At 49.4% G+C, this 17,300-nt stretch overlaps 1 protein-coding gene across 11 annotated transcripts in view; it reads left to right on the forward strand.

Moving 5' to 3' along the window:
• Positions 1–133: 133 nt before the first annotated feature.
• The window catches only part of PPIP5K1 (diphosphoinositol pentakisphosphate kinase 1), a 51,225-nt gene continuing 34,058 nt past the window's right edge, over positions 134–17,300 (forward strand). For 4 of the 11 annotated variants that reach the window (XM_014952741.1, XM_014952742.1, XM_014952744.1 and 1 more), the window contains exons 1-15: positions 174–4,181; positions 4,462–4,636; positions 6,143–6,338; positions 6,425–6,515; positions 7,472–7,557; positions 7,767–7,921; positions 9,510–9,611; positions 9,893–10,054; positions 10,826–10,947; positions 11,968–12,069; positions 13,312–13,398; positions 13,826–13,901; positions 14,430–14,539; positions 15,259–15,344; positions 15,737–15,865. In XM_014952741.1, coding sequence (XP_014808227.1) covers positions 4,490–4,636; positions 6,143–6,338; positions 6,425–6,515; positions 7,472–7,557; positions 7,767–7,921; positions 9,510–9,611; positions 9,893–10,054; positions 10,826–10,947; positions 11,968–12,069; positions 13,312–13,398; positions 13,826–13,901; positions 14,430–14,539; positions 15,259–15,344; positions 15,737–15,865 — 1,651 coding nt within the window. In that variant the 5' untranslated portion in view covers positions 174–4,181; positions 4,462–4,489. Of the gene's footprint in view, positions 151–171; positions 4,182–4,461; positions 4,637–6,142; positions 6,339–6,424; positions 6,516–7,471; positions 7,558–7,766; positions 7,922–9,509; positions 9,612–9,892; positions 10,055–10,825; positions 10,948–11,967; positions 12,070–13,311; positions 13,399–13,825; positions 13,902–14,429; positions 14,540–15,258; positions 15,345–15,736; positions 15,866–17,300 lie in introns of those variants that run through there. The other 7 variants (XM_014952736.1, XM_014952743.1, XM_014952737.1 and 4 more) reach the window with 6 other exon arrangements.

Consider the following 17,300-nt stretch of genomic DNA (forward strand, 5'->3'; position numbering starts at 1 on the left):
CCGGCCGGCTCGGCCTGGCCCTGGCCGTGTCCCTGCCGGTGACGGTGCCGTCCCCCAGCGCCGCGGCGGGCGCCGCTGTCTGTCTGCCTGCGGCCGGGCCGGGCCCCGGTCGCTGCCCCGGAGGAGGAGCTGCCGCCCCGCCGGGCCCGGGTGTGTGTCCGCATCGCCTCCGGACGCGGGGGGGGCGCACCGGGGCTGCGGTCTGCCTGCTCACAACGCAAAACCAGTAAACATCCTGAATTACGCCTTTAAAATCCAAGGCATCTTTAAACTCGTTCATAATCTCGTTTAAAAGCCACTAGAAAGTATTATTTTATACTTCTGTTCATTAATACACCTCCATTAACAGTTACAGTCTCAGAGAAATTCTGATGCTGTGAAGTTTCACATTTAACAATCTCATAAATCTCATTAAAAACAGCCTCCTAAGACACAAATTGGTCTTACTGCTGCAGTTGCTATGTGAGCGATATAACGCTCACTCAGGTGTGGAACTGACAAGCCAACATGTTTTTTAACTAAATTTGCAAAGGGCTTTGTGTGGCAGAAGGAGCTGCAGCTCAGGATCTGCTGCCCCGTGGCTGTGCTTGGGGTTTGAAGATGTTGTAGATCTGGGGGTACCCAAAGTGCTGCTGGAGCAGGTGGCACCACTCGTTTAAAGCTCGACTTGTGCTTCCTGGTTGTGAATGCAATGAACTTTGATGTTAATAGAGCATGGAAAGCTTTCTTTGATACACCAAGTCCAAATAGCTTTTAATTATTAACTGGTGTTAATAGGTGTTCTTTTTCTTCTGATGCAATTAAGTGTCTATGATAAGAGAACAGCTTTCACCTTTTGTATGTAAGTATGTAATTAACCTTAATACAAACAGCCCTTGTGACAATGGGGATAACTCTTTGGGCAAAGGTACTTCGCTGGTCACGTGCACAGAGGTACTTCGTGCATCGAGGATTGAACTTTCTGGGGTTTTTTTTTGTTTTAGTGCCCAGCAGTTTCAGGTAGTTCAACAAGACGTTGCCAGCATTAGCATTTTAAAATGCCAGTTATGCCTATTCTTAAAGGTTACAGCCCTGCAGGTGCTTGTCCTGGCTGAGGTCAGGCAGTCGGGCTGTAGTTGTCACCATGTGGGCTGTCTGCAGGCGGTGGTACCCCCAGGCTCCCATCTCTGCTTCCAGAGCTGCCTCTTGTACCCCCCATGTCCGTGTTTGGCGGCTGCAGGGACTGCGCTTTACAGGTGTGCATCTGCACTGGTAACAGGCTATGTGTAAAAAACCAATTCCGAATAGAAAAACCACACCCAAACCCTCTCTTTCAGTGGTTAATGCTGCACTGGCTGCAAATTATCAGGGCCTGATTATACCTCCTTCTTTCTCAAATCTTTGGAACCTCGGGAGTGGGGCACAAAGAATAAGTCTCTTTAGCCCGTGAACGTCCTTATCTGAGCAGCGCCAGAACAATCTGCTGGGGAAACGGAAAACGAATTACTGTCTCATTTCTTATCACTAATATGGGGTAGTCTGGGAGCTGAATTAGTCCCGGGACACTTAGAGACAAGGTCTAGGTCTTGGTTTCAGGTTGTGTGTCAGCAGCTTCTGGTTGCCCTCAGGTGATAACGGCAACCTTTGGTACAGCTGTAGTGGGCGATTGCTGCCTGTCCCGGCAGGGATGTGTTTAGCTGCAGCGACTGCTGTGTGCTTCCTCCTGTGTCTGTGCTGGAGCTGGCAAACCTCAGTATTCTGTACTCAGAACCATCTTTACCTTCTTTGTGTGGGGGCATTTGTTTCTCCTGGACAGTACAATCAGCAGCATCAACTCAACACTTCATTTTCTTGCTGTGATTAGTGAAAGCTGAGACCATAGCACTCCCGCAGGCGGGGGCCGATCTGAGGGGGTGACCTCTGGGAGCAGTCAGCTCAGGAAGCAGCGAGGATGGTGCAGAACCATCAGTATTGCACACTGTTGGTGCCTCTCACAGCCCCAGGTCTGAAGAAGAGCAGGACAGTGTGGGTGCTGTGCGGGGCCCTGGCTGGTACCGTGTCTGCGAGGGAAGGGCCACCCTCCTGGCACACAAATGCTGGTGGCCCAGCCCTAGAGCCCATTCAGGCGTGGTGGCAAAACCTGACGCTATCAGCCCTTGGGACCAGAACAGAGCTCCGCTTGCCTGGTTCCCTCTCAGAGCAGGAGTCGGTCTGAGTTTTAGATCCCTTAGTTGTGCTTGTAGCTAATAGTCCTATTTCACCAGGAGTCTGTCGTCTCTGTGGGTGTATGTCTAGTCAGGTAAGGGATCTACTTAAAAAAAGAAACTTGAAAAAGGTTTTGGTTATACCCTCTCCCTTTCCCCTCACCAGAAGCAACCGAGATCATGAGGCTTTCCCTGTTAACACCAAGGGGCTGCCTGGTGCATCCATGGCAGTCAGCTTCAGGGGGCTCTAGGTTTTACCTTTGGTTGAGTATGGCCTCTAGGAACAGCTACAGAGCAAGGCAGAGGCTTTTTTTTTTCTGGGATAGGAGCAGGAATGTACAGAACCCACGGCTTTCTTCGTTCTTAGGGCAAAGGTTTTTCTGCTGCTTGATCTGTTTTTTCCAGGAGGGAGGGGAGAGTGAGGGATTGGAGAAAACAACCCTCCTCCTCTTCTTGCATAGTTTACTTCATTAAATCATCATCCATCAAGCTGATAGTGTACTTGCTGAGGTCTCGTTCTGCACTGGCGTGCTAAGGCAGCAGAGCACAGAAATGGGAGCAGATTCTGAGCGAGTTGGGATCCTGCTCTCATCCTCGCATGGAAATAGTAAGGTGCCTGTGTAGCCTGCTCTGCCAGCGCTGTTCTCCACCAGCAGCGAGCTCTGACGGTGAGTTACAGCTTTAACTCTGGCCGATTAGGCACTTTTCCACCCAGGAGTGCCCTGTGCCGCAGGGTTGGTGTGGCGCCGGGGCTTGGGGACCAGGAGTCCAGCGGCAGAGACCCTCCTTGGCGCGGAAGGTGCAGAATCAGGGCTGGCTCCATCGCCCCCCATCTCTGTCGTGCTGCTGTGGGCTCCCCCAGCAGATCGGGGTGGTCACCCCCAGGCTTGCTGCCAGACCAGCGCCTGCCAGTGTGGCCTCGGGACTCTCCACTGAGCTGCTTCTTTCTCTGGTCGCTTCTCTGTTACATCTCTTGTTCTTCTGGGAGTGCGGACGGGTGTTCTGCCTGGAGGCATGCTATAATTTTACCCTTATTTCCGAGGGGATTTCACAAGCAGCTGGATTTCTCTGTGTGTTTGTTTCTCTTGCCCATTCCCACCCTGCCCGAGCAGATGCAGGCAGCCTCCCTGGATCATGGTGAGGGGTTCTCACCACCCTGGCACGGCGCTGGCAGTAGCCCAGTAGCCCAGCCTGTGCAACCCTGGTTCCCTGAGGAGGAGCTGCCAAAAGGGAAGGGTGTGCTGGTGATCAGGGAAACCGTGCTCAAAAGAGGAGGAAATACAGTAACTCTCAGCCTGGGGAGTGCTGGAAATTATGCGAGAGCATGAGAAGCAGTGGTAGAGAGTGTCTCGTGTCCATTTTTAGGAAGTACTTAATAAGAGGAGGTGTTCACAGTATCCTCTTCTCAAGGTTGCCCTTGCTTACACGGGAGGACTTCTTTTCACCACTTTACGGCTGGGGAAAGCATGGTAAAGGGCAGATGCTTGACATTTATCGATGTGCAGCCACGGTCATGGTGAACAGCTGTGTCCTTGGTGGCTCAGGTCATGCGTGCTGTGGATTGCAGTGCCGTCGCTTCTGCGGCGGGCAGTGCTGCTATTGTAGGTGACACTGCGAGGCACGCTCCTTCCCTGGCATTTATAAAGCACGGCTTGTGTCCCGCCGTGGTCACAGAGTAAACCAGAGCTTGCAAACGCAGAAGCCCTGACCTCTTACAGCCCAAGCTGTTGCTGATGATTCCTCTTTGTCCTCTTTCCTGGCCATTTCTTCCTTTTGCCTCTTCCCACAAACTCCTGTACCTCTCACGCTGGTCTCTCTGTTTTTCTAGGTCTTCCTGAGCTGAAAGGATGAAAATTGGCAATTGGAAAGTCACCGTCACTGTCCTAAGCTTCATCTTAACTCCTGGAGTCTCAGTTGATGTATTTGGGTGCAGGAGCCTGCAAGAGGGTCCACTGTCCCCTTCCATGATTTAGGTCGTGGCTTGGAGCATGCAGCACTGTAAGGTTTACATTATTTGGGCACTAGCAGTGACACTGTCCCTCTCCCACCCCGTGCAAAGGGGTTAATTGCACGATGGAGCTTCCTGTGTAGAATGGTCCTGGATCCTAGATCCCCCCCCAACCCTGAAGGTCTCATCCTGCTCCATCCCTTTGTCCCTGGGCTCGCTCATGACAGTCCCTGCTCACTCCACCGTCACCTTCTTCCAGTGGTGTCAGCCAGCCCCCAGCTTCCCCCATATCTGACCTTCTGTGTCCCTCTCTGCACGCTGTGATTTCAGAGCGGGATGGTCGCCCACCAGAGCTGCCATGTCGTCCCTGACGACCCCCAGTGAGGGAAAGAGCTCTGCTCCCAGGTTTGTTGTTGGTTCCAGGGATGATGAGACAGACTTTCTGGGATCAAACATGAAGACTGACGAAACCAATTTCTTTGAAGACGATGAAGAGGAGGAGTCGGTAAGGAGGTCTTGGCATTCTGGGTTGGAGCATCTGTGCAGAATTCCTGGGTCTCAGCCAGGGTTTGCGCGCTTGCTGCTGGGGGACATGTCACCAGGCTGTGTGTCACAGCCACGGGAAGGGCCGTGTCACCTCTGACAGGACATGTTGTGTTGTCGTGTGGCTGTGCTCAGTGCCTCATGCTGCAGTAAATTCCAACCTTTGTCAGGTGCAGTAGCGGATTTCTTTGTCCTAGTACCTTAACCCTGATGCTCCTATAAACCTTTCTTTTGAGGAAAACTGTGAACTGTGAAAAGGGCAAAAGTGTGTCTGCAGAGAAGAAACGTTTACTCTTTTCTGTAGCCTCCAGGAACCGAATGGAGAAAGGAGAATGATCTCCAGCTCCTGACTACTCTTACTCCTATTCAATGTTATATTAAGTGTTGATTTGCTGTTCTGCATGTGGGGCTCAGGTGTTGCAGCGCTGTTGCTGCTGGCTGTGTGAGTTGCTGGGACCATGTGCCAGCCCAGTGGTAGTTTCCGTTGCCTTTGCTCTGAGGCTCCACTGCAAGTGGGTTGTTGGCTTAAGAGCTGTGTTCAAACCCACATGGTGTTGTCTACCTTGCTGCTCAGTGAAGAGCTATTTATCAGGTGTGGTGAAGGGTTTGGAAGCCCTTTCACTTCCCAGATGTTGTTTTTGCTGTGGAACCTTGGCTTTGCAAGTCAGTGCAGTAACTTCTGAAGTCTCATCTTACCGTTTGAAGCCACAGTCCTTTGTCCTGGGGTAACCTGCAGTCCTGTGCCTATCACTTCTGGTGATCTCACTGCCTTTAACCTTGCATGGGCCAGAATTAATCTGCCCGGAAAACGTCCATTCTGGGGTTTCTAGATGGTGAAGGAAAGTTTACCACAGACTGTATGCTGTTCCTCCATGAGGGTTACCAGTGCTGTTTAAATACACAGAGCTTCTCTCTTGACTTACTCAGCTATATCTCAATGGATCTTGGTGTAATTTTGCAGATATATAGAAGAACACCCGGTTCTCTTCTACTCATAGCTACTTAGTGGTGTTATCTCCCCTTCATTTTCTCTCAGATAAGACAAACAGACTGAGCTCCTGGACTTTTTTGTTGTAAAATGTTTGCAGCTCTTCTCTGAGCCTGCCTAAGTCCACCCATGATCTTGGGTGAGTTATGGGCCACAGAATGTGATGTGGGATCCCAATCCCTGCTGCTTGCTCAGGCGCCAGATGCTTATTTCTGACCTTACCGTTAGTGCCCAGTAAGAGAAGGAGGTACATACTGCCTGGCAAAGAAGGGGTTGTTTTGGGCTGCTCCTTAATGATGTCCCCAGTGGATTCTGGTGGCAGCTGGAAGTGTGTATGGGTTTGAGTCTAGCAGGAGCCCTGAGTGCATAACTTTGGAAGAAAATCACTTGTTTGTTCTGCCTTGCTGCATTTCTGTACTGTTAGTTTAAATTCAGTAAAGCAATTGACTCTGTACAAAACAGTTGTCTGTCTTCCCTTAGCCACCTGAACGGCAGATCGTGGTTGGAATCTGTGCCATGACCAAAAAGTCCAAGTCAAAGCCCATGACACAGATTCTGGAGCGTCTGTGCAAATTTGAGTATATCACAGTGGTGATTATGGGGGAAGATGTTATTCTGAATGAACCGGTGGAGAACTGGCCCTCCTGTGACTGCCTGATATCGTTCCACTCCAAAGGTAAAAAGTCTGTGGGGGGCCTCAGCCTACTTGAGCTCTGGGCAAGGGAGGTCCCACTCATTCTTTCCCCTCCCTCTGTATTTCAGGATTCCCCCTGGATAAAGCGGTTGCTTATGCCAAGCTGTGCAAGCCATTTCTGATTAACGACCTTGATATGCAGTATTATATCCAGGACAGGTAGGCATCTGTGATCCACTAAAGCCCTTCCCTCTTCCTTTCTCTGATTCCTCTTCTCAGCAAATGGTGTCTTCCTGGCCACAAGCAAAGGAGCGAGGTGGGAAGGAAGGGGACCTTAGCAGCCCTTAGGAGTTGTTTCTCCAAAACATGGAGGGGCCTGGTTTGGGATAAAACCATTGAGACTTGGCATGTTTCATTTTCTGGTGCAAAAGTCTCGTAAGGAATGGCTAGATAAAGTAGGAAGTGGAAGATGTCTCACAGAATGAGAGTGCCCTGACGAAGACAAAAGGCTAATCTCTGAGTAGGAAAGCCAAGCAGAAGGATGGGGTTGAGGGACAGAAATTGGTCACATTCTGAGGGTGTGTTGCTTAAACACTTCAAGAGGCTTCTCAGATGGCTCTTGGTAAAGGCAGCCAGCAGTCCCGTACTGCCAGGCTGCTTTTAGGGTGTAGAGGCAGGGCTCACACCAGATCCCAACCTCCTGCTGTGTCTTTGGGTTGTGAGCGGTGTTCCTGGGGGTGCTGACAGGCAGCCTGAGGTCTAACTAGTGAAAGAATTGCAGTTTTCCCATCAGCATTGGATGAAAAGAGGCTCTGCTGCATCTCCTGGCCTGGGCCTTGGGCAGCTTAGCTTGAGGGGCACCTGTGGGAGGGCGGATGTGGGTGGTGGGTGCTGGGTGTGCTGCTGAGGACTGGGCACGTGTGAGGAAATGACTGTCTGTGTTTAGCCCAGGTAGAGATTCACTCTGGCACGTCTCTGTCTGGAGCAGGACTGAGATGTGCCCCGCAATCTGTAGGTCTCTTCTGGAGAGCACGTGCTGAGGAGTATTTGCACTCTGTCTTGAGGCTTTTTTGTGTTCATTTGACTTTGTTCTTCATCAGTGGGAGCGAAGCCCTTCCCTTGGCATGTACTGAGGACCTTCTAGACTCTTCTGACACTGTTTCTGTCCTCTACAGGCGTGAAGTGTATCGGATCCTTCAAGAAGAGGGAATAGACTTGCCCCGCTATGCTGTGCTCAATCGAGACCCTGATAGACCCGAAGGTCAGTGCTCCAGGCTTTACTTAAAGCCATTTTCACGTGCTGTACTATTAGAGATATTCTGCAGAGAACAGATAATCAGCTTGAAGAAGCCTGATTCACAAGTCTGTTGTCTTTTGGGACAAAGGTCCCAAACTGGCTGGGGCTGCAGGGCTCTGTGCTAGGGCTGTCTCACCCTTTCCTAACGTGCTGCTGCTGTGCTTTGTCCTCAGAGTGCAACTTGGTAGAAGGAGAGGACCATGTGGAGGTAAATGGAGCTGTTTTCCCAAAGCCGTTTGTAGAGAAGCCAGTCAGTGCTGAAGACCATAACGTGTATATTTACTACCCAACGTCAGCAGGTGGGGGCAGCCAGCGGCTCTTCCGGAAGGTGAGGATGGAGACTCTGGTTTCGGTGTGGGACCAACAGATCTGTGGCTCTGAGAGCCATGTGGCTTCAGGAGGGAGTGCTGGGGCAGCTGAAAGGGAAAGGAAGTGTTTGTGTTGGGGAAATCTAGACCTTCTTACAACTTCACCCCCCTCTACCTGGGAACCACAGAAGGACATTATTTCAGTGGTAGTGCTGACTTTGCCTTTCCCATCCTCTGTTTGACCTGTGTCCTGTCTAGTATTCATGGAGAACCGTCCCCCTTATTGAATTGCATGCTGTTTTTTCCAGATTGCTTCCTCAGTTTATCAAAGTGATTTTTTTTAAAATTTATATTCCTGTCTTCTAACATCATTGTTGTCCTTCTCAGCTTAGTGTAGCTTGCAAATGTGATAAATGCAGTATTTATTCCTAGATTCCACAGGGCATCTCCCCTTACTTCCTTTGCTTTACCAGCAAACACGTAATAGCTGTGATATATCTTTTTTTCCAATCAGTTATTTATTTGCCATTAATAATCTTAAAATGATTGTTTCCTTAGCTAACATACAGACATGCCACTTGAGGTTGTATCCAAAGCCTTACTAAAAATGGGAACTACATCATCCTCTGTCCATGAGATCAGTCAGCTGTCCTAGAAGGAAGTTAAATTGAGCTGATTATCACCTGTCATTTATTTTCATTTGTGCATTAGCTGGGCTTCTTCCTTTCTGGGTCTTTATCCACAGTTGTTTGTGGATATCCTTGTAGTGATCGGAGTCAACCTAATGGTCTGTAATAACATTTCTTCTCTCTAAAGCCTGGAAAAGGGTGTACCTACTGCCTGTGCGTTGGAGTCTCTTTTGTCCCCCATAGATAAGTGTGTGTAATAGCTGGGGGTTCTGAGAGGCGTTCTGCTAATTCACTACATACAGGATGAAATTTACACTTTTTGTTTTTCTGTCTCAGAAGAGCAGCCCTGTGCTCTTCCCTGAGGCCTTTATTCTATGCTTTTATAGACCTTGAGCTGCGGTTTGCAGTTTCTTCTGTACCTACCTGTAAAATCAATAATGCATAGTAGTCTGAGGGACGCACTAAGCCAGGAAGTTTCCTGGTGATGTCCTTAACCCAGGCTCCAGGGAGACAACAGACCTCCCTCTGTGGAGGGTCCACCCAGCATACTGGGCCTTCCGTCCCCCTTAGGAAGGAGTCACCCACAACTACAACTCTCCTTTTTTTCTTTGTGGGTGTGGTAGTGATCCGAGTTGTACATTTTTTTTTGACTGATGCGTTTGTGTTGTAGGTTGCTCATCATCTACATTTTCACTCAACTGGCCTTCCTTGACCAGAGCCTCATAACTGTTCTTGAGAGGAACTGGACAGGGTGCAGTGGTCAAGGGGGGAGTTCCTCTGCTGCTCCGAGCATGAACTTTTCTCCATTCATTGTTATTATCTAGGCTTCTGGGTATAGGATCCTCTTTCTCTCGTAGAGCCTCCCCCTGTTTCTTTTTCCCTAATGATGGCATTTCCTCTTTGCATTCCCTAATGCCCCTCAGTCTTTCCACTTCCTCTTTAAGCTCAGCCACCAGGCTGAGCAGATTGTTGCTTTCAGATTGGCAGCCGGAGCAGCGTGTACTCCCCAGAGAGCAGTGTGAGGAAGACAGGCTCCTACATCTATGAGGAGTTCATGCCTACGGATGGCACTGATGTAAAGGTAAGGAAAAGCCTGGAATATCCCTGTCCTCCAGGCCTGGGTAGCCAAAGGTTGGGCAGTCCTGTCCCGCTGAGTCCTGCTGAGACTCTGGAGTGTCCCTTGAAGCCAGGAGGTGCTGACAGTGGCACTCGGATCCCAAAGTGGGGAGCAGGTGCTCTGTAGGTCAAACAGGAGGGATGTGTGAGACCATCCAGTCTTCTCTGTGTCTGCACTGTACGTACCCTCTGGAAGCTGCAGTTGGTCCAGGAGCTTATGTCAGGTGTAACTATTTCTCTTCCTAGGTGTACACTGTGGGGCCTGACTATGCCCACGCAGAGGCTCGCAAATCCCCTGCCCTGGATGGGAAGGTTGAACGGGACAGTGAAGGGAAGGAGATCCGTTACCCGGTCATGCTGACTGCCATGGAGAAACTAGTTGCCCGGAAAGTCTGCGTAGCCTTTAAGGTCTGTGTTTTCTCTCCTATGCAAGCAGGACACTCTAGGAATGTCTGATTTGAATTTTGGTCAGTGTTGAAGCTTGAGCTCTGTCACCCCGATGTGCCTCTGGCATTGCAGCCTTCCAGGGCTGATGCCAGTTGCCCTCTCTGCAGGCTGGGTGCAGCTGCTCCTGCTGGCCATGAAGCTTGGTCTTCTTTTCTTCAGCTTTTCTTTTTTTGTTGTTCTGTTTTTAGTTAGCTTTGGAGCACGTTTGTGTTCTATTTCACAGGTTGGTAGAGTCAGTATGTGAGTCTGGGTATGGTTACGAGACACTTGGCCACTAGTTCTGCCATCTGCAGCCCGTAAAGCTGTGCCAATACAGCTGTGGGCTTGTTCTGCCCTGTAGCCTCTTCCAGATAGTGATGGATCACTTTGCCTGTGCCACTTATTGTCTGTACTTGTCTAAATCAGCTGCTTCAAAACAGTTGATTTAGAGGGGAGAAAGAGTAGGTGAGCCAGGAGCTGCTCTGTCTTAAGCCTTTAGAGCTCTGAGGGGTACAGGGGCAGCCCTGATGGCTTAATGCGGGGGCTCTTGAGTTGGGCCTTTGATGCAGTGGTGAGGGTGTAAAGGTTCCTCTAAAGGGATGGTTACTGCTGGCTAGTGGCTGTGTTTTCACACTTCTTCAAGGCTCCTGAGGTGGGCATGGAGAAGAGGATGGAGTGGTGTCCTGCTGGGCTGGGCAGCCCCCGTCCCCTCGCAGCGCACCTGAGTCCTGTGTCCTCTGCTTCCTCCTGCAGCAAACCGTGTGTGGGTTCGACCTCCTGCGGGCAAACGGCCACTCTTTTGTTTGCGATGTGAATGGCTTCAGTTTTGTGAAAAACTCTATGAAGTATTATGATGACTGTGCCAAAATCCTCGGGTATGTAAAATGCAAGTTTTGATGGCGGGTAAGGGAACTCACAGCAAAGTAAAATGGATGTGGATTCCTGATCAGTGTGGTGGAGGAGTCTGCAGGGGGTTCATATGGGGACATCTCTTCAGCAGGTAAAAGCTTGCTCTGGGAGGAATGGTTTAATTATTTTTAGCCCCAGGAGTTCCTGCCTTCGTTGGCTGTCTCTGTCTAAATGTAGATGTGTCTTACAGGGCTTTTCACTGGATGCTAAGCCCAGTGAAAAGTACTCCCAGCTGCAGTATCAGTGATGGGAGGGAAATTGGTGTCCCTTTGGGGTGCCCTAATTAGCCCATGGTGCGATCGGTGTCTCAGAGAGGAGAGCAAGGAGAAATTCTGGGCTCTCTTCAAATGTTACAGCTGGACCAGTATCACAGAATCACCACCATGGTTGGAAGGGACCTTTGAGATCATTGAGTCCAACCTTAAAAAACAAACAAAACAAAAAAAACCACAAAAAAACCCACCACCACCAAAACAAAAAACACAACACCCATCCACCTCACACCCAGCCATAAACCAATAATCTAGGCAGTAGAGCATGCCCTGAAGAGCCATGTCTCTCACACCCAGCCACAAACCAATAATCTAGGCAGTAGAGCATGTCCTGAAGAGCCATGTCTACACATTTCTTAAATACCTCCAGGGATGGTGAATCCACCACCTCCCTGGGCAGGCTGTTCCAGTGCCTGACCACCCTCTCAGTAAAGGAATTCTTCTTAATATCTAATCTAAACCTCCCCTTCCACAACTTCAGACCATTTCCTCTGGTCCTGTCATTATTCCCTTAGGAGAAGAGGCCAACCCCCACCTCTCTAAACCCTCCTTTCAGGTAGTTGTAGAGGGCAATGAGGTCTCCCCTCCGCCTCCTCTTCTGCAAACTAAACATGCCCAGTTCCTTCAGCCTCTCCTCAGTTCCCTGAGTAAGGAGGAGGTGGAGAACCAAGCAAATGGAATTTCTTGTGAGTTTTGTATTCTAATTTCTTCCAGAAATATAATCATGCGGGAATTGGCTCCTCAGTTTCATATTCCCTGGTCCATCCCAACAGAGGCAGAAGACATTCCCATCGTCCCCACAACTTCAGGCACCATGTGAGTAGCTGCCATCTTCTCAAGGGAATGTCGGTGATGGCTGCATGAGGGACAAGGTGCAAACCCCATCCGAGGGATGGACATCACCCAGCAGCACGGCCTTCTCCAGCTGCTGTGTTGGCTGCAGCCCTGAAATGCCTGTGGAAGGGCTTAGCCATGCACACGAAAGGGGTGATAGATGGTAAATTAGTCGTTGGTTCGATGAATGCAGATGAGCAGACATTGAAGGAATGACAGAAATTGCCTTTCAAAAGGCCCAAATTCTGGATCGGCACAGGAAGATTAGGGCTGTAGTTGGCTCACTGTTCTGTAGGCTGCTACTAGAGAAAACGTGTGTTGAGCTGCTAGTGAAATGGGTGGAAAACAATTAGCGTTACCTGTATGCTTGGCAGACCCTCATTTGATACTATCGGCTTTACTGGTTGTCCACCACATAAGGCTAAAAGATCAAGGTCAAGAGTTTCTTTGTGATCCTCAGCACACTTGTATGAGCTGAACAAAGTAGGTGCTACAGAAGAGGTAGATTGAGAGTGTCTTCATCCTTCCTTTACCTTGCGATCATTTGGAAAAAGTTGGCAAACACGAGCCCTGCACAGCTTGGAGGACCGCTGGCTGCAAGGACACCTTGTGACAGTGAGACCGTTAGAATCCATCCCTGTTTGTCTGGGATTCTATAAGAAATAGTTGGATATTGGAGTATCTGAGAAAACAAACTCATGTAGCCCTTCTGAAATCAACCAGCCTCACTGCTGATTCCTGCAGGGGGGCTGATTGCTATGGGATCTCTCTACGTACAGCTCCTATTGGTTGCTCAAAGACAGGACTCCACCTGTATAACCATTCTTCTGAATCAAGTTGTTTTTTTCTTGGGTCTTTCTAAGTGGTCCTTTGAGCGTTGCACAAGTTGGGCATGAAAACAAGCTTAACACAATTCAAAGTGCTGTTTCTGTAGATTCTGTAACATCCAGCCTGGTCCTTTCTGCTGCAGATGTGCTTCTGCCTGTCATATTGTGGTTCTGTGGTGCTTTTCCCTACAGGAAACCAGATGACCTGGTGGTGTCTGCAGTACTTTGGTGCTTTTACGGCCTTGACACTACTAGTGTAGTCTGGAAGAAGTTATACCATTGATGAGGAAAATAGCCGTCAAAAGGAAGGAACTGAAAGAACAATGGGATAGTACTTTCTGGTGGCAATTCTGGGGTGCAGGGGCACGTTTGTCAGGTGTATCTTGTGTTTCCCCAGGATGGAGCTTCGTTGTGTTATTGCAGTCATCCGGCACGGAGATCGTACCCCAAAGCAGAAGATGAAGATGGAAGTTAAGCATCCCCGGTAAGAGTCAAGGCAAGAAGGTGCTGTGCTGCTGGGAAGCGAGGAGGGTCTGTTTTCTGAATTGAGAGGAGGAGCAGAAGGGCTGAGTGTGTAGGAGGCAGAGCTTTTTCCTGGCTCCATTCAAGCAAATGCTTTCTGCCCCGTCGAGGGAGCTGCCTTTCCCCCTAAGGATCCCGGCACTTTCTGGGTGAAGGTCTACTGGCTGCTGCAAGGGGAGGTGCCCCACTAAATGGGAAGCTAGTGACTGCTTCCTTTTCATACCTGTAGCTGGAAATGCTTCTTTTCAGAATTTCTCAAGCCCAGGAAGGAGCCAGTGGGCCTGTTGGTTCTCCCTGAAGAACAGCAGCTGAATGCATTTGTAGGGATGACAGTCCTTGTAGCACTGAAACAGCAGAAAATGGATCAGGGTTCTTTGTTGTCTGTTTAGGTTCTTTGAATTATTTGAGAAATATGATGGCTACAAGACAGGGAAGTTGAAGCTGAAGAAACCGGAACAGCTACAGGTAAGGAGAATCCTCTCTGGGGTTACCTGTGGGACTTGCAGGTAATATGGATCCCAGCGTGAGGCAATTCTTTGGGAGGGTGGAAACCCTCAAAAGGGCAACAGTCCGTTGCACAAATTCTCGCTTTCTCATTTCCCACCACATGCACACTTGGCTGGGTGATGGTGTGGGAGCAGAAGGAAAGCTGTTCCTGGCTGGTGTGAAGGCTGTAGTATGGGGGTGACCTGATGCCACTTGCCCATCTGTTGTGGTGGCTGCTGGTGGAAAATGGGTCCAGGCTGGGAAGTGGGGCAGCTGGAGGGGAGGCACCTGCTTGGTTCTCAATGGGGCTGGAGCACAGGGTGGGGATGAAGCAGCCTGCACGGTGAAAGTTTGTCCTGCCTGAGCTGCGTTTTATGAAATGATGTGTTTCTGAGGAGTTTCTATGTGAACCTGGTGCTGGGTGAAGCCATCTGGAGGCCTTGCAGGAGTGGAGTGGTAAGTCTGAGCAGAATTGCTGGACACTTGAGACTGTCTGCCCTCCAACAGGAAGTGCTGGACATCGCGCGGCAGCTTGTGGTGGAGCTGGGAACCCACAGCGACTGTGAGATTGAAGAGAGGAAATCCAAACTGGAACAGCTGAAGAGCGTCTTGGAGATGTAAGGGTCTATGTCTTGGGGCACCGTGAGTTCATCAGTCGCGATGTAGAAACGAGCTGTGCTGCTGGCAATAAGGTTGTCCTGATGCCAGAAGTTTAACAAAAAGGAGCTGGGAAAACATGAAAAGATGTTTGTGTCCTCTTAGATTTCGTAGAGCCAAAATAAAAGACAATATGTTGGTGCTGGCATCTTAGAAACCACAGAAGGATTTATCTCAGAACTGAAGCTCGCTGTAGCAAACGCGGGCAGCGTCTGTGTTCAGGCTGTGTCTGCGGAGCACAGAGCACGGGTTTTTGCTATGATTCCTTCCCTTGCTGTTTCTACTCATTAGGATGTGGTTATCCTCAGAGCGGCTGGCAGATAGTTTTTCTGTCATCTCATTAATTCACTTGTTAAAGATGTAGACAGAAATTAAGTAAGGCTGATTAAAGCCTCGTGGGATATGAGAGTACAGGGTGCTGTCAGCTGAAAAGCAGGCAAGTCAATGGATCTTTGAATTTCATTTGGGGGGGTTATTGGGCTTTATCTGTAAAGGTGGCGTGTACCAGGTCACATGTAGGTGGCAAAAAATGTTGATGTTCTGTGGGAACTAGTTTTGCAGCAGAAAGTCTCTTGCCTGTGCTGTATTTTTGCTGTGTGCTGCATGGGGACCTCTGGGCAAGGGCTGAGTGGAGCTGATTTGTTTCAATTTCCCCCCCCCACCACCCTCTTTGTGACAGGTATGGACACTTTTCTGGCATTAACCGTAAGGTTCAGTTGACCTACCTGCCTCACGGACATCCAAAAGCTGCAAGTGAAGATGAAGGTAAAGAAACTTAATGTTGCTGCTATGCTCTCCCAGCCTGGTGTTGAGGAGTGTGTGCGTTGTCCTACCCACAGAGGCCTCTGGATGCACAAGTGAAATGAGTGACCTGTAGCTTATCTTTGCTCACATCCTGTGAAGTGTTGGAGTGATGCATAATGCAGTGTACCGACCTACCCTGGAGGGTGCCACGGGGTTTATGTTTCCAATTCTGTGAATGTCAGCATTCAAAAAGTAGAGACCTTTAATTTTGTACTTGCTAGTTTGGGTCTTGGGGGTTTTGGGTCAGGTTTGTGTTGAGAGCGCTCTGTGAGGTACTGATGAAACCTCCTCTTCCTCTCCCCCACAAGCTCATCTTTGAGATCTGATGTAGTGAGTACCTCTTTGTCTCCTAGAAGCTCGCCGAGAATCTTCCCCATCCCTTCTCCTGGTGCTTAAGTGGGGTGGAGAGCTGACACCGGCAGGAAGGGTCCAGGCAGAAGAGCTGGGGCGAGCCTTTCGCTGCATGTACCCCGGTGGCCAAGGTGAGCTTTGTCCAGGTATTGTCCCTGTCCTGTGACTGTGCCAGGCTGCCCAGCCCAGCATCAGGGACAGACTCCTGAGGGCTGTCAACTCTCTTGAGTTGACCTGGAAAAGGTAAATAATTCAAGTAGGTTTTGCACCCAAAGATCCCTGAGCTGGCTAGAGATGTCTGCTGCAGCGTCTAAACTTCAGCATGTCTTGGAGCACAATAGATTATTTCAATTGACGGGCCAGTATTCATAAAAGAGAAGCTGTTCTAATAAGATCCGTTCTGATGCAGCAAATGCAATTTAAAACTTACATATGATTAACAAGGAATTTAGGTCAGATGTGGAGAACAGAGGAAATCTGTCTTGCAACACAGATAATTCTGCCTTGAGACAGGAGAATATGAAGGTAATTTATCTGTGTTTTCTCCACCGTAATTCTGTGACTCTGAAAGGTTTTCAGTGCATGCTTAGATCAGTGTGAGTGCCTAAAGGGCTCAAAGGGGAAAAAAGACTGAGACTGCCTTTTACGTGCAAGTAAAGAGTCAGAAGTAACACACTGCTACTGTATTGATCTGACAAGAGCAGCATTGGACATTGCTTGTCTTTGATTTTTATGTTTAATTAATTCAATTTAATTAATTAGATTTCAAATTAATTAAGCTAATTTAAATTGAATTGGAAAAGATTTCCTTCTGGAATAAGGAAGAGTTACCCTTGGTGGAAGAGGATGGGGTCACGGAATACTTAAGCAAACTGGGCCCTGATGGGATGCACCCACAAGTGCTGAGGGAGGTGGCAGATGTCACTGCAAGGCCACTCCAGATTATCTCTGGAAGATTGTGGGGACTGGGGGAGGCGTCCAAGATCCAGAGGAGAGGAAATGTCACTGACAGTTTCAAAAACGACAAGAAGGAATTGTCGTTTCCCCCAGGGAATGGGAGGCTGGTCAACCTCGCCATGGTCCCTGGGAAGGTGATGGAGCAGCTAATCCTGGAAACCATTTCTGGGCACATGGAGTACAGGAATGTGACTGGGAGTGGTCAGCCTGGATTCACAAGTCAAGCTTAACCAACCTGGTAACCTCCTACTGTGAAGTGACTGGATTGTTTAGACACAGGGAGAAGAGTGTCTATGGCCTACTTTGACTTCAGCAGGGCTTTTGACACTGTCTCTGGTAACATCCTCACCACTGATGAAGTATGGACTGGATGGGCAGACGGTGAGGAGGAGTGAGAGCTGGCTGAACAGCTGGGCTCAGAGGGTGATGATCAGTGGCACAAAGGGAGAGCGAGGGAAGTGAACTGTGAGGTCAGATGCTTGTGATCTCAAGAGCATGCTTTTAGCAAACATGTGAGGATAAACTTCCCAAAAGATGAGAAAACGAGGTGCACGTGGGTGTTGCTCACTGCAAGGTGCCAAGAAGTAGAGCAGACTGTCAGTGCACAGA

Source organism: Calidris pugnax, unplaced genomic scaffold (assembly GCF_001431845.1).
Source record: "Calidris pugnax isolate Ruff unplaced genomic scaffold, ASM143184v1 scaffold187, whole genome shotgun sequence".
Lineage (NCBI taxonomy): Eukaryota > Metazoa > Chordata > Aves > Charadriiformes > Scolopacidae > Calidris > Calidris pugnax.